This window comes from Chiloscyllium punctatum, chromosome 2, assembly GCF_047496795.1.
Source record: "Chiloscyllium punctatum isolate Juve2018m chromosome 2, sChiPun1.3, whole genome shotgun sequence".
In the NCBI taxonomy this organism is placed as follows: Eukaryota; Metazoa; Chordata; class Chondrichthyes; order Orectolobiformes; family Hemiscylliidae; genus Chiloscyllium; species Chiloscyllium punctatum.
Window position 1 is genome coordinate 111,031,682 of NC_092740.1, and position 16,414 is coordinate 111,048,095.

General features: G+C 40.0%; 1 protein-coding gene across 25 annotated transcripts in view; it reads left to right on the top strand.

The window, feature by feature from the left end:
* Positions 1-16,414, top strand: part of LOC140487787 (receptor-type tyrosine-protein phosphatase delta) — a 2,436,480-nt gene that overhangs the window by 2,082,805 nt on the left and 337,261 nt on the right. For all 25 annotated transcript variants that reach the window (XM_072587053.1, XM_072587138.1, XM_072587046.1 and 22 more), the window contains one exon: positions 9,748-9,893. In XM_072587053.1, the coding sequence (XP_072443154.1) occupies positions 9,748-9,893 (146 nt within the window). The remainder of the gene's footprint in view (positions 1-9,747; positions 9,894-16,414) is intronic.

The window sequence follows — 16,414 nt, forward strand, 5'->3', positions numbered from 1 at the left end:
CTAATAAAAACTTCCACCAAATGCAGTATCATTAATACCATAAGATGTAGAAGCAGAAATTAGGCCATTCAGCCCATCGAGTCTGCTCCGCTGTTTAATCATAGCTGATAAGTTTCTCAACCCCATTCTCCCACTTTCTCCCTATAACCTTTGATCCCCTTGAGATCAAAGAGCTTATCTGTGTCTCAAATATACAGACTGACCTGGCCTCCACAGCCTTTTGTGGTAATGAATTTCATAGATTCACCACTCTCTGGCTGACGGAGTTTCTCCTCATCTCCATTCTATAGGGTCCTCCCTTTACTCTAAGGCTGTGCCCTTCGGTCCTAGTCTTTCCTGCCTTTCTTCCCAAATTCCATTCTGTCCAGGCCATTCAGTATTCTGTCAATTTCAATTAGGTCTTCCTTCATCCTTCTAAACTCTATCAAGTATCGACCCAGAGTCCTCATATGTTAAGCTTTTCATTCCTGGGATCATTTGCATGAACCTTCTCTGCACCCACTCCAGGGCCAATACATCTTTCGTGAGGTATCGGGCCCAAAATTGCTCACAAAACTCTAAATATGGTCTGACCAGAGCCTTTCAAACCTCAGAAGTACATCTCTGCTTTTATATTCTAGTCCTTTCGAAATAATCAGCAACGTTGTATTTGCCTTTCTAAGTATGGACTCATCCTATAAGTAAGTTCACCTTAAGAGAATCCTGGACTAGGACTCACAAGTCCCTGTGCAGTTCAGATTTTTGAATTTTCTCCCTATTTAGAAACTATACCTGTATTCTTCCTACAAAAGTGTATGACTGCACACTTTTCCACATTGTATTTTATTTGCCACTTCTTTGCCTGTTCTTTTAACCTGTTTAAATCTTTCTGCTGCCCCCCGCCTCCTCAGAACTACCATATATTTTTATATCATCTGCAATGTTAGCCAGAATGTCCTCAGTTCCTTCATTTAGATCATTAATGTATAAAGTGAAAAGTTGTGGTCCCAAAACTGAGCCTTGCACAACACCACAAGCCAACAGCTGTCATCCTGAGAAGGACCCTTTTATCTACACTCTTTGCTTTCTGCCAGACAACCAAGCTTCTTTCCTTGCTAGTACCTGGTCTCGAACACCATGGGTCCTTATCTTACTCAATAGCCCCCTCTGCTACACCTTGTGAAAGGCCTTCTTGAAGTCCAAGTAGATAACATACATTTGCTTTCCTTGGTTTAACCTGTTTATTACCTTCTCAAAGCATTCTAACAAATTTGTTAGGCATGACCTTGCATTGATGGAACCCTACTGAGTTTGCCCTGTTTTACCATGCACTTCCAAGTATTCAGAAATCTCATCCATCACAATGGACTTTCAAATCTTACCAATGGCCGAGGTCAGACTAATCTGCCTGTAATTTCCTATATTTGGCTTTACTCCCTTCATAAACAGAGGGGCTACATTAACGATTTTCCAGTCATCTGGGACCCTCTCTGACACCAGTGATTTTTGAAAGATCACCACTAATGCCTCCACTATCTCTTCTAGCTATCTCCTTCAAAATGCTGGGGTGTAGTCCAACTAGTCCAGGTGATTTATCCACCTTCAGACTTTTCAGTTTTTCTACCACCTTCTCCTTGGTGATGGCCACCATATTCACATCAGTCCCCTGACTCTATTGAATTATTAGGATGTCACTCATGTCTTCTCCCGTGAAGTGTGATGCAAAGTACTTGTTTAGTTCCTCCACCATTTCTTTGTTTCCTGTTACTACTTCTCCAGCATCATTTTCCAGTGCCCCAATGTCCACTTCTGCCTCTCTTTTGCTGCTTATATATCAAAAGAGACTCTTGCGATCTTCTTTTATATTACTGGCTAGCTTACTCTCATATTTAATCTTCTCCCTCCTATTTCTTTTTTAGTTGTCCTCTGTTGGTCTTTGTAGGCTTCCTAATCCTCTGGTTTCCCACTGCCCTTCATTTTATGCTTTCTCTTTTGCTTTTATGCTGTCCCTGACTTCCCTTGTCAGTCATGATTGCCTTGTCCTCCATTTAGTATGCTTCTTTTTCCTTGGGATGAATTTTTGTTGTGTCTCATGAATTATTCCCAGAAACTCCTGTCATTGCTGTTCCACTGTCTTGCCTGCTCGGCTCCTCTCCCAGTCAATTCTGGTCAGCTCCTCCCTCATGCCTCTGTAGTCACCTTTACACCATTCCATCTGATTCTAACTTCTTCCTCTTAATTATTATGGTCACTGCCTCCGAAGGGTTCATTCACCTGAAGCTCCCTTATCATGTCTGTCTTATTGCACATCACTAAATCTAGAATTGCCTGTTCCTGAGTGGGCTTCACCACAAGCTGCTCCACAAAGCCATGTAATACACATTCCACAAATTCCTTTTTGTGTAATTCTCTACCAACCCCCTGATTTTCCAAGTCCACATGCATATTGAAATCCCCCATGATCACTGTAACCTGGCCTTTTTAAAATGCTTTTATATCTCTTGGTGTATCTTGTGCCCCACAGCCTGACCACTGTTTGGAGGCCTGAACATAACTCCCATTATGGTTTTGATGTACCTTTGCAGTTCCTCAACTCTACCCACACAGATTCTACATCATTTGACCCAACATTGTGGGCTGGTATAATGGCTCAATGATTAGCAGTGCTGCCTCACAGCACCAGGGACCCAGGTTTGATTTCATCCTCGGGTGACTGTCTGTGTGGAGTTTGTACATTCTTCCTGTGTCTGCGTGGGTTTCCTCCAGTGCTCCGGTTTCCTCCCACAATCCAAAGATATGCAGGTTAGATGAACTGGACATTCTAAATTGCCCATAGTGTTCAGGGATGTGTAGGTTAGGTGCATGAGTCAGGGGTAAATGTAGGGAAATGGATCTCGGTGGGTTACTTTTTGGAGGATTGGTGTGGACTTGTTGGACCGAAGGGTCTGTTGCCACACTGTAGGGATTCTAATTCTAATTTTTTCTTGCTATTGATTTAATTTAATTTCTTACTATCAAGGCAACCCCACCTTGTCTGCTGGCGTGTCTGTCTTTTTCTGATTGAATGTATATTATTGGATATTTAGCTCCCAATTCTGATCCCCTTATGGCCATGTCTCCATGATGCCCACCTCATCATTCCAGACAATTTTGATCTGCGTCACAAGCTCATTTACCTTATTTCGTATACTGTGTGCATTCAGATACAACACCTTCAGTTCTATTATTATTTATCAGCCCTTTTCTCATTGTCATCCCCTTATCTGGTGTACATGAAGTTTGATTCCTAACCCTTTCAAAACACTCTGTCCTTTTTTGTGCACTGGAGGTTCTAATAACATCTCCTTAGTTTTCCTTTTCATTTATTTCATATTTTTCTGTGCAGTTTAATCCACCCTCACAGATTAGATTAGATTCCCTACAGTGTGGAAACAGGCCCTTCGGCCCAACCAATCCACACCGACCCTCCAATGAGCAACCCACCCAGATCCATTTCCCTCTGACTAATGCACCTAACACTATTGACAATTTAGCGTGGCCAATTCACCTAACCTACACATCTTTGGACCATGGGAGGAAACCAGAGCACCCGGAGGAAACCCACGCAGACACGGGGAGAATGTGCAAACTCCACACAGTCAGTCACCCGAAGCTGGAATCAAACCTGGGACCATGGTGCTGTGAGGCAGCAGTGCTAACCACCGAGCCACCGTGCCGTGTTAACCTGCTGCTTTGTTTTGCATGAGCCATTACATCTCTTGAAATTTTATTCCTCCCCCCGCCTTTCCCGTACAATTTTAGCTACGTGTTTATTTCCCTTATTCTTGCGTGCCAATGCCAATTTGCACATGGCGCAGGTAGTAATCTGGAGATTATAACTGTTGAGGACCTGTCCTTTAATTTTGTTCCTGATAATCCTAAACAGGTCCTCTTTCTTAGTCTTGCCTAGGTTGTTCGTCCTGATGTGGACCACAACAACTGGATCCACCTCTCTCTCTCTCTCTCTAATATCCTTTCAAACTGGTCAGAGATGCCCTTCACTGGGCAGGGAACATGCCACGCGGGACTATCTTTCCTCCTTACAAAGGGCGCTATCCATTCCCCTAATTATAGAATCCCCTGCAACTCCCACTTGTCTTTTTACTCACCCCTCTTGAATGGCCTCCTGTGCCATGGTGCTCCCAACAGCTCTGTTCCTCATCCACACAGGGAGCAAATACCTCGTACCTGTTGGACCAGGCAAAGAACTGAGTCTCCTTTGTTCCTGAATTCAGGATCCTCTACCTGCCCCACTTGCAGTCACACCCTGCTGTCCCTGATCACCGACTGAATTTGAGATACTTATTCTACCAGCTGTGACCGCTTCCTGAAACAAAGTATCCAGCTAACTCTCTCCCCACTCCCGGATGTGCTGCAGTGTCCGAAGCTTGGACTCCAGCTCAGCAATTCTGAGCCGAGATTCTTCCATCAACCAATATTTGCTGCAAATGTGGACACTGCAACTCGCAATAGGATCGGCCATCTCCCACATCATACAGCTTTAGCGAATAAACTGCCCACCCAACTCTACTTAGTTAATTAATTTATTATTTAGTTAATCCTGGTTAGTGTATATATTCATTGGTTTTGTGGGTTTTTTTTCAAATTTAGGAGAAATTTCCTACCAGCCAATCTGGTCACAGTTCTCCTGTGACATCATTTTTCTAGTTGGTTTCAGCTCCTCCATGAGCTGCTCCCTGGAGGGAATACCAGAAGATAACATACTCTGCGATGTGAAACCAAAACTTATACAACTTGTAATCTAGTTGCTTGCATTAACCCGTAAGACGTTTAGCATGCTTGCCTTCATTGCTCAGGCCACTGAGTGTTGGAATTGGGATGACATAATGAAGGTGTATAAGACATTAGTGAGGCCTTCTTGGAGTACTGTGTACAGTTTTGGTAGCCCTTTTATAGGGAGGATAGGATTAAATTAGAGAGAGTTCAGAAAAGATTTCCCAGGATGTTGCTGGGACTGGAGGGTTTGAGTTATAGAGTTAGGCTGGGAGGTTTTTCACTGGAGTGTACGAGATTGAAAGGTGACCTTATAGAGATTAATAAGATAATAAGGGGTATTGAGGTGAACAGCAAAGATCTTTTCAAAAGGATTAGGAAGTTTGTGTTCTTAATGTGAGATGAGAAAGATTTAAAAGGGGCCTGAGGGGCACTTTTTTCACACAGAGGATAGTTCGTATATGGAATGAACTGCCAGAGGAAGTGGTAGATGCAGGTACAGTTAAAACGTTTAAAAGGCATTTGGGTAGGTACATAAATAGCAAAGATTTAGAGGGATATGGGCCAAACACAGGCAAGTAGGGTCTAGTTTAGTTTGGGGAACTTGTTTGGTGTGGTTAAGTTGGACTGAAGGGTCTGTTTCCATGCTGTATGACTCTAATGGCTATAACAAGCTAAAACATACAACCAAGGTACCAGTTTTTATTACAACCTCTTAAAACTGTCATTCTTCGATGAATAGAACATCGACTGTGCTGGAATCTATTTCCATTTGATTCTTAGGCAAGCATTAATAATGGCCACAGCCATCTAAATCAAGACATAATCTTTGAGATGGAAAGAACAGAAAATCCTCATTTCAATTTCACAGCAGAGTGTCTATCAATTGATGGGCATGTACGGATGGTTAGATTTTTTTCAGGTCTCAGAATTGTTTTTGTTCCTAATCAGTCAAAGCTGTCACTGTATTTAAATCACGGTACAACTGATGGCAGCAGAGACTGATGTTTTGTAAAATCTTCCATGGAGTTTTGTTACTATCTCCTTTGGAAAATACATTTGAATAATTATGTAAGGCTGGTCAATGCAAAGGTCCACTTATCTTTGTAAGATAGATTACTCTGATGAATCACTGCATTAAATACATATCTATATTGTGACATTTGAAGGTAAGAAAACTCTTCAAAACTTGGCTTTCTGCTTGCTTCTCAGGATACTTAAAATTTTTTCAAGAACTTAAAACATGGCGAGATTTTAACAGGCTGTTGGAATCGCACTCCACTGTTTTACACATCGGGCATTCCACATGAAAGCCAGAGGGAAGGAGCACGTGAAGGAATATATGATGCCCTCCAAAACTAAATCTGTGCTGCCATATCTTGAACCCAAATTCAGCAACTATATTAAAGGGTTGATCCATCTTTCTGTCTGAAACTACATTGGAAATGAATGATGGTCTTTGTAAAGAGGTGCATAAATTATGAATGTGCATTTTATCAACTTTCCTATCTGTCTCACCTTTCTGAAGGCGGACTTGGACTGGAATATGTTTGTGTCAGTGATCTCAGCTCTCCAGTACCTTAGCCACCGACCACCCTTCAGTTGTAATTCTGGATCAGAATTGCTTGATCATCAGGACACTCAAAACCGAGCTAAATTGCGCTCCTTGAGTGAACAAAATTATTCTTGTAATGAAGAAAGATGGAATGCCTGTATTTTCCATTCTGAATAACTTGCTCACAAAATTACACTCTTCGACATCACAGGTTTCAAAGACCTTCACTTCTCTCTTCATTTCAGAGAGAAAGTGAGCATTCTGTTTTCTCATGATGATAGAAAATTTCCTTTCGCACAGTATGAATGCACAAAGAAGCATACAGATACACACAGACACAAATACGCTCACACAGTGTAGACACTTGGTCTTCCAGCAGAGAATACTGTCAGTGTAATTTGACTGTGTCATTGCTAGCTTGATGTGTCAATTACTTATTCATTCGCTCTCACCACTTTGCCCTTTCTTTATAGTCCTGTCAATAGAACAATACAGCACCGAACAGGCCCTTCGGCCCACGACGTTGTGCCGTACATTTGTCCTAGCTTAAGCACCCATCCATGTATCTATCCAATTGCCGCTTAAAGGTCGCCAATGATTCTGACTCTACCACTCCCACAGGCAGCGCATTCCATGCCCCCCACCACTCTCTGGGTAAAGAACATCCCCCCTATATCTTCCACCCTTCACCTTAAATTTATGTCCCCTTGTAGCACTCTGTTGTACCCAGGGAAAATGTTTCTGACTGTCTACTCTATCTATTCCCCTGATCATCTTATAAACCTCTATCAAGGCACCCCTCATCCTTCGCCATTCCAATGAGAAAAGGCCTCACACTCTCAACCTATCCTCGTATGACCTATTCTCCATTCCAGGCAACATCCTGGAGCAATTCATCCTGAGAGGATTGTTATCAGGTGTGATTTTAACTGAAGTGATTCAAGTTCCATTTTCTGGCCATTGACTATGAGTGGTTGAAAAATCTAGTCTGAAGTCCCCATGAGGAATGGTGTGTGCCTTGAGTACAGAGACCAAGCACATATTGTTTAGTTCTGCTCCCAGTCACACCATACATCTTCAGTTGCACTTCTCACTGAACACAATGAAAGCAACTAATCAAAAGGTTTTGAAAAATACTGGGATGTCTTGCCACGTGATATTTGTAACCTATCGTATCTAACTAATACACTGATACCAGAAGTTTCACACATTGATGAGTGGCAGTGAAGTACTGAGATTTTTCCTTCCCACTTTGCTCGATTGAGTGCTGCATTATAAGGGAAGGTTATAAACAGCTGCCAGCAATCTATCAACAATCCAATAATAATACCTAGACACTAGCTCCTTCTAGCTTTAGTCCAACAACTGAAGTTGAGGAATGGCTCACAGAACCAGGGTCAGAGCAGCTATTATTTTAAATTAATGCATTTAAAGAAGAAAGTGAAGACAACATATGAAAACTTCTGATTATACATTGAAGCATCAATGGATGCATAGCCTACAACACAGCAATTTGAGGCAGAAGTTTACCATGTTGTAAATTACCTGGTCAAGCTGCATTGTCGAAGAGAAGTTGTTCAGAAGCTAAATGAACCACTTGATTGGTGGGATGGGGAAAAAAAGTTTAAAAGAGACATTGTTATTGCCAGGTTGGGCAGATATGTGTTTGCTGTTTCATGGGATGTAGCCATCACTAGGCAATAGGTCTTTATTGCCCACCCCCTAATGGCACTTGAGAAAGTGGTGAGTTCCCTTTTCGAACCCTTGGAGTCCATGCACTGTAGGTACAAGTTCTGTTCAACCATTTTTAGTAATCAAATCAGACCAAGATAAAAATTGTCCTGGAAGGAGTTTGTGGATCTTCTGGCTGGAGCTGGTGGATAACCAGAAGAAAAGGGAATGAGCTGAGAAAATGAACCAATGTTATGGTGAAAAATATGAACAAAAATGTTAAATGATTAGCTGTATTTTTGAGATTCCAGGTAAAACATGTTTCATAAACAGAGTTACCGGCCTTAACTACGTATCTGCTTTCAAACTTCTGGGCAAGTTGCACTTTTTCTCACAGTGCTGACCAGACTTGGGCATTTAAAGTGACCGGTTTAAAATGCCCTTGTTCTGTTCAGTTGTTTTCTAATAGCTTTGGCACACATGGCAAAATCTATAGCACTTTAAACTTAGCATTGATAAATTGTGAGCACCTTATTGGTGTCGATATTATCACTGAGGTTGTGGGTTTAACAACAACTGAGATATCTCCTCCGTATCAGCAAAAATGTTTTTCACATCAAATACAAAGCTGACTAACATCGACGACCATAATTGTTACCCCGTATGCTTTTATGATTTGATCTTTATCACAGTCAAATAGGGCAAGTAATGTATTAAGTTTGCAGTTTATCCTAGCTTCTCCATCCTTCTGTATGGAAAAATGCAAGATTGATGCCACACATTTCCACATATATCCTGTGTCTTCAACATATTATGTACAGAGTTTAATTTGAGATTTTGTTGGGACATGTGCTGACATTGTGCTGAAGTGTTGAATACATAAATGTGCTGCTTTTTTTGTGCTTCAGCTTATTTGGTTTGCATTCCATGTAACCAGACTCCATGACCCTTTCTTGGAATTTGCAATAAACACAGTTCCTTCATGATTCCCAACAGAATTGTAAACCCACGAAAAACTGAGTGTGTTTCCCTGACAGTGTGATCAGGGAACCAGATAAGAACCCTTTGGGTAATGTGATGAAGGGACTGCATTGGAGGCATCATAACCTAAACCAGTTAGTTAGAAACAGATGAGATCAGGTCAGCCACACATTTTGCACCTCGCCCACTTCCAATGTGGTGGGTGCTTGATCCAAATCGGGGAGTTTACCAGTGGGCGGTTAGCTTAAAATTACCCCCATGACTCATTTCTTTTTCATCATCATCCAACAAGAGCTCAAATTAAAACCAATGTTTTTTACTGTGTGGTGTTTTGCATTTATATTTAACTTGAATTAATGTGCGATGTGCCAGCCTGTAAGCAGTAAAATATAAATTATGAGATACAGCATCCTTCCTTGAGAGTTTCCTATTACTGAGGGTGGAGTTGGATGGAAAATCTACAAATTAACCCAAATTATCTCACAAACTACTGTAACTTGAAGAGAGAGTACTGATTCATCTCAATTAACCCATAATTTAGAAAGTTGATCCATCTTCCCAAATTCTTGTTTCAGATTGTTTACCCCAAGAAAGCTTCCCTAATAGCTTTATAAAACATTCGCTTTCATGGATGTGGAGTCAAAATTGTTGCTGGAAAGACTCCCACAAATCTACTGCTGGTCTGGTGATACAATGCTTAAATTTGTTTAGTGAAATATAACATCAGTTAGCAACTGTCACTTGAGTTCTGTAAGAATGTGATTTATTATTTTCCTTTCTTTTTAAAGCACCACCAAAGTTTACAAGAACTCCCATTGACCAGACTGGAGTCTCAGGAGGGGTTGCATCATTTATCTGCCAAGCCTCAGGAGAACCAAGGCCTAAAATTGTATGGTCTAAAAAAGGAAAGAAAGTCAGCTCTCAGCGATTTGAGGTATTACAACCATTATTTTCTCATCATGGAAATACGCTGTAAGGTTCTCATTACAAACCTCCCATTTAATTTTGTTTCCCTATTAGAGCTGTGTTAAAATGCATTGAAGGTGTTTAAAGATGTTAAAGATGGTTAATTTGACATGTGAGCTATCTACATTTGGAATCTGAACTTATTTGTTTATGTGAACTGACCAGGGTATCAATATAATTTTAAGATTGTAAGGTTATCTACTAATGTTGATTTATTTTGAGATGGCGTCCAATTTTTAAAATCTTTCACCTGTGAAGTGGAAATGTTACCAATTCATTAAAACTGTAAACTCATAGTAACATTCTGGCATTGACCCCACCATGACCTCTTTTACTCTGGACTTTTTTGAAGGGCTCCTTGATGGATGTGGGAGCTGAGGACAGAGGAGAACTCAACACAATGCTAGTGCAAAATAATAATGTATGTTACCTATAAATTGAGGAAACATGCATTGTGCCTCTTTTTGTCAGGTGCCACGTTATCTAATGTCATGCTGATATCGCTCCTTACACACATGCTCAGTGATTGTTGTTAGAGTATTGGCATTGTTTACCCTTTATGTTCATTACCATGAATGACTTGTTATGGTCATGACATTTAAATTTGTAACTCTCCCTTTTTGATCTAAATTAAACATTTCTTTATTTGCTGAACAAACTATCCATGCAACTATTTTCTGGGTTTTAAAGGTATGTGATTAGATTCTCTACTGTGTGGAAACAGGCCCTTTGGCCCAACAAGTCCACGCCACCCCTCCGAAGAGAAACCCACTCAAACCCATTCCCCTACCCTATATTTACCCCTGACTAATGCACCTAACACTGTGGGCAATTTAGCATGGCCAATTCACCAGACCCGCACATCTTTGGATTGTGGGAGGAAACCCATGCAGACACGGAGCGAATGTGCAAACTCCACACAGACAGGCAGGGATCGAACCCAGGACCCTGGCGCTGTGAGGCAGCAGTGCTAACCACTGAGCCACCGTGCCGCCCTCTTGGTCTCTTGCTCCCAGTCACTCACTCTCCGTCTCTCGCTTGCTCTCTCTTTTTCTCTCTCTCAATCAGATACAGAGGTGGGCATGTAACAAGGTGGGCTGCTTTGAAATCCCTTGCTGGTTCTCTGAAACTTGAATGCAGTTGTTTAAAAGCTGTTCGGTTGCTTAGACCTCATCCCACAGACGTCTTTACCACTTTGCCAACCATGCACCCTAACCACCCTTTGCCCCTCACACCTCCAGGTCACCTGCATAGTCACTCACCCAGTTTCCGTAATGGACAGAGTTCAGGAACTAAGCTTGGGTGAAAAGAGACAGAATCTGATGAAACTCTCACTCCTGCATACTTGATAGCTTTTTAAAAAAGAATCCACTCAAAGCTTTTAAATCTCCAAGTGTTTAATTTCTTATCAAAGCGAACACACTTCTAATCAGACCTCACATCAAAGTTATCTAATCCTTTAACAGCCCCATTAAATTATCCATCAAGCTATGAAAACCACACTTCTTGCTGAGATAATTGTGGCTTTGAATCCTAATTAAATATTCATAATAACATCATAATATTCATTGAGAAATACAGTCTAAGTAATTTCCATAAGGTTTATTTCTTACAAAATTAGACAGTCTGACAATTAAAACAGTAAACTAGCTCGTTTCAACTTGCTTGGTTTATGTTTACAGAGTGTTGGATTGGAGAAAAGCCGATCAAATCACAATTCCTTCATAAACAGACCTCGTCTGTTCATCAAGAGTGTTTAGGTCTGCTACATACGTAATGACCTGCACTGCAGCTCAAAATGAGGTTTATTTAAACTCTGTACTCTCAGTTCAAATCGTCCTGTTGAGTTTGGGTTTCCCACCTGTGTGAGTCACAACTCATTTCCCCTATCTACAAAAATTGGATATGTTGGAAATGGATGCTGGTACTTCTCCTAGTTTTCATGCATTGTTTTTAAAGACCCAGCTCCATAATAATCCAGCCCTGTATCCACAGAATGGACAGATAATATGAATTCATCACGAGCCATAGTATTGGACAGAAAAATTGATTTGCTAAGTTTAGCATTACTGATTAAATGATGTGTCCTCTATTTGCTCTTTTTTAACATTAGGAGGGAGATAAAACAATACTAGAGTGGGGTTAAGGTTGTAATTGCAGAATAACTTTACTTGAGAGCAAAAGAAAAAGTCATCAGTTGCAATAAGGCAACATAGATTTGATAGTGGTTCCTGAATTCAATGGTCCTGAGTTAGTAAGCAATAGTTGCAACTGATGCATTAAATCATGCCTTTTTACACTTTATTTTCTCTTTTCACACTGCCCTATGTGATCTATCTCAGTTCTTGGGTTTTGCACATTTATTTCCAGTTTGACTTAGTCTGGCTGAAAAATTCTTCCTATAGAATCAATGGGGTCAAGCACATCACAATAACTCTGTTAAATATAGAAAAAAAGGTTGCCTACAATCTAACAAAATGTTTGTAATGGAATTGAATATCTACGCTTGGCTTTACCTCTCTCTTGGGTAAGACAAATGTCTAATTGTTACAGTAGCCATTGTGTAATGAGTAAACTGAAGACTTAAAACTTTAGGTACAGTGTCAAAGTTGAAGAACCCAATGCCATACTAAATTTTAAAAATCATTACTTTTATTGTCACATGCCTGTACAGAACCTGTTCAAATAGTGAACAGATGAAATGCCTCTTAAATGTATGCAAAAATAACAATGAAATATTCATCTGAGGTAAACGATTACTTCCAAGGAGACCATTTCAGAAGTTCATTAGTCCAGTAAACTTGATATATCAAACCACCTAACCTTCCCTTCATGTGTAACTGAAGTTCATATATCCGTGTAGCATAAGCATAGGAATAGAAATACACAGTAAATGGTTTTAATATATACGTTGTCCGAATTCCCAAAACTTGCCCTAATTTCACAAAGCTCATCTCAAAGCCAGGAGCACTGGAGAATTTAAATTTACCCATGTTGTTTAATTTATCTGATTCTGAAATACAGCATTACATGTTATGTATCAAAATCTGGCAGTTGCTTGATGCAATGCACACTCCGTGATGAAATGATTTGTTTGAGAAGTTGTTCAGCTCAGTATCATGTTCACTTTTACATCAGTAAAAAACATTTAAATAGCTCAATATTTTACTTGTTAAATATTTATTTTTCCATTAATATCTTTACATGTAATTGATATGATAGTTGTTTTTATTCTCCATAAATTATAATCTCAGTTTTTTTATGTCATCTCTTATCTTGTGTACCTGATTGCAAGTCAAATCTTCAAGTATATGCCAATACATTTAAGAGTGTGCATTCACAGCAAGCCTTCAATCTCAGTCTTTGTCTGTGCTGGCTTAGCTGAACTTAGCCAGACAGCAACTTGTGCTGCTACAATAGTTGTCTGTCCACTATGGGGAAATACCAGTGGGGATTCATACCACTAAGTACTTTTATTTAAAAATATATTTTATTCATTAAAAAAAACTTTGTATACTGAAATAGTCTCTAAAACAGTTCAATTCTTTCCAGTAGCATCTGGAGAAACAAGCAAACATTGGAGTTTGACTCTATCCAACAAACAAACCGAAGTTTTTTTCTTATTTGTACAGGACTATATTTGGATATATTTGAGGTGCTGGGAGGGTCCAATAGCTGCATGTACCCCCATTGTACTTCATCAGAAAAACCTTAAAGGGTGGTCTTTTGCCACTGCTCCTTGGTGGCTGCTGCCCCAAGCTACAGTGCATCTGTTAAAATGTAATCCTGGACTTTGCAATGTGACAGTCTGCAAAATTTTGTTGAGGTCAACACTTTGGTCTGCCCAAAATTTGTTCGTCTTCCAGAACAAAGAGTGGCTTTCAACAAGTTGATGGTCCTCCAGGTGCAGTCAATGTTTGTCTCGGTGTGCATCCTGGGGAGCAAACTGTAGATTCACACGAGTGATTGATTGTTATCCCACCATCGTTCAACTGCAAATAATTCGAATAGAGATGGTGGGCATAACAATGCTTCAGCTTAGTTATCTGGTCAAATTGTGATTGTTCTTCTCCTGAAGGCTGCGCAGTTTACGGTGAACGATGGTCTGTTTGAGATTTGCTGGTTGTTCGAAGGTGAGAAGTGGAGGGATGCTGTTGTCATGGGAGATGTGGTGTCGTCTGACTTCCAACATAGAAACTGACTGCAGTGTTTCAATGGGTATTTCAAAGGAAAACTAAAGAAAAGGATGTGCTGTTCCTCTTGAGATGCAGAATAGGGAGTTAATATTAGTTTGGAAATAACAGATGAAATGTACACATATTTTAACCATCTTCATTGCAGTGGATACAGAAAACGTCACAGTAATAGCTATAAATCCGGAAGTAAAAGGAAAAAAATGGAATTGGTGAAATTACAAATCACTAAGGAAGTAATACTGAGCACTGATGGAACTGCAAGCTGAAAACTCTCCAAGTCCTTATTAACTTCATCCTCAGGTCTTAAAAGAGATGGTAAATGAGGAAGAAGATGCATTGGTGCTATTTTTCCAAAATGTGCTAGATTTCGTTGTTATTCAGAATGGCACATGTTGGACAGTGAAGATGGTCTCAAATGTAATCTTAGGTTCACATCACGCTACATTCAACCTCACCATATAGTTTGTGTTTGTGAAATCCTCCTCACTGCTCTATTTTGACACCATCATCTTGATGACTCGTTCCAATCTCTCCAATCTTAATTAGTTTGTACAGTTTTGGATTGCTTGTTACTTTGGTAAACTTTCATGTTAATCCGGCACCACCACTTGCACTGTCTTATTTTTGATCTTTTGTAACTATATCTCTACCTTTATTAATCAGGTCATAGGTCATCCCTTGACTTGTTATTCACCTGTTGACACTTTACTCACACTGTTTGACACTTTTGATCACCAGAAAGGACTTGTATTTCAGCCATTCACACAATTTGTACTATCTTTTGACACTCTTAATGACCTGGTATTATCTTGCAATGATCTCTCTGCCTGTGCCTGTACACTTCCCTCCGTTTCATCTGACTCAGGAGCACTCTGAAAGCTTGTGATTTCAAGTTAACCTGTTGGACTGTAACCTAGTGTCATGTGACCTCTGACTTTGCCCAACCCAGTCCAAAACGGCACTTTCATGTCACGTTTCTATGTTGGTAGCGATGTTCCTCTCACACTTTGATTTATTTCTCCAAATCAAATGTCCAGTTATTCCCTGCCATGTTCTCTCCAGTCATCTAACTTTTGCTCACATTTGCACAACTGTACGTTTTTCCTTTAAGATGAATGCTTTCCCTAACTTTAAATAGCGATGGATGGTAGATTACCCCTTTAAAAATTTTCTTCATAGTAGGAGTATTCTTTTGAGTATTCTAAAATATCCTCTTAAATAGTTGTCACCAGTTCTCTAATGATCTACCTGATACCTAGTATCCTAAACATTATTGCCCTCTCTGGGTTACATCTACATCTATTGTTTATTCCTCCCCCCAACCCCACGTTCAGCATAAATGCTGACCTTCTCCGAGCTAAAATCAGTTCTGAAGAAGGGTCACTGAACCTGAAACATAATCTCTGCTTTCTCCCCACAGATGCTGCCAGACCTCCTGAATATTTCTCACAATTTCTGCTTTTATTTCTGATTTCCAGCATCTGCTGTTCTTTGGTTTGTTTTAGCCACATATCCTCGTTGACTTGAGCTAGCTGAGCTTTCATGCCCACATAGTTACCCTTATTAAGTGCAAACTTTTATAAAGTTCTGGTTTGGCCAAAATTATAATATTGTATCTAGTTCTCATGACCAAACTTGAGCAAAAACGTGAGGGGATTTTCAAGAATTGTTTCAAAGGTAAGAGATTTTAGCTGAAAGATTGGTTTGGAGAAGTTGGAGTTGTTTTCCTGAGATGAAAGGAAATTGAGGAAATATTTGATCAAGTTGTACAAAATTATGACATGTTTATATCAGGCATATGAAGAAAACATGTTCCCATTATCAATGCAAGAACAAGTGGGTACAGATTTAAGGATTTGGGTAAGAGATGGAGTTGAATGGATATTTATTGAAATCAATGTGCTGGGCTCCAGAGTTACATGGTGAATGGGGCTGACTAGACTGATCTGTGTTGTGAAAAGTGGGCATGGATTGGATGGTCCAGATGACTTCCCTCTATATCTAAATGACTAGAAATCCCTTTGCTCCTTCATGGTCTAAGTGCAATTAAAGAAGAATCATTCAGACTGTTATTCGCACCTTTCACCAAGCTATTCTCAAATGTTATAATCAGCGTTATATTGATATGCTAGACCATAAGCTGCCCTACTTTAATCAATCCAGAAGGGACAATCAAAAGACCACCATGTATTATGAAGTAATTGAAGTGTCTGTGGAATCACATTCTTTTAAAACACATTCCATTCCAATGCTACCCTCATTAGCCTCTAACTCTCAAGATAGTATCTTTCCT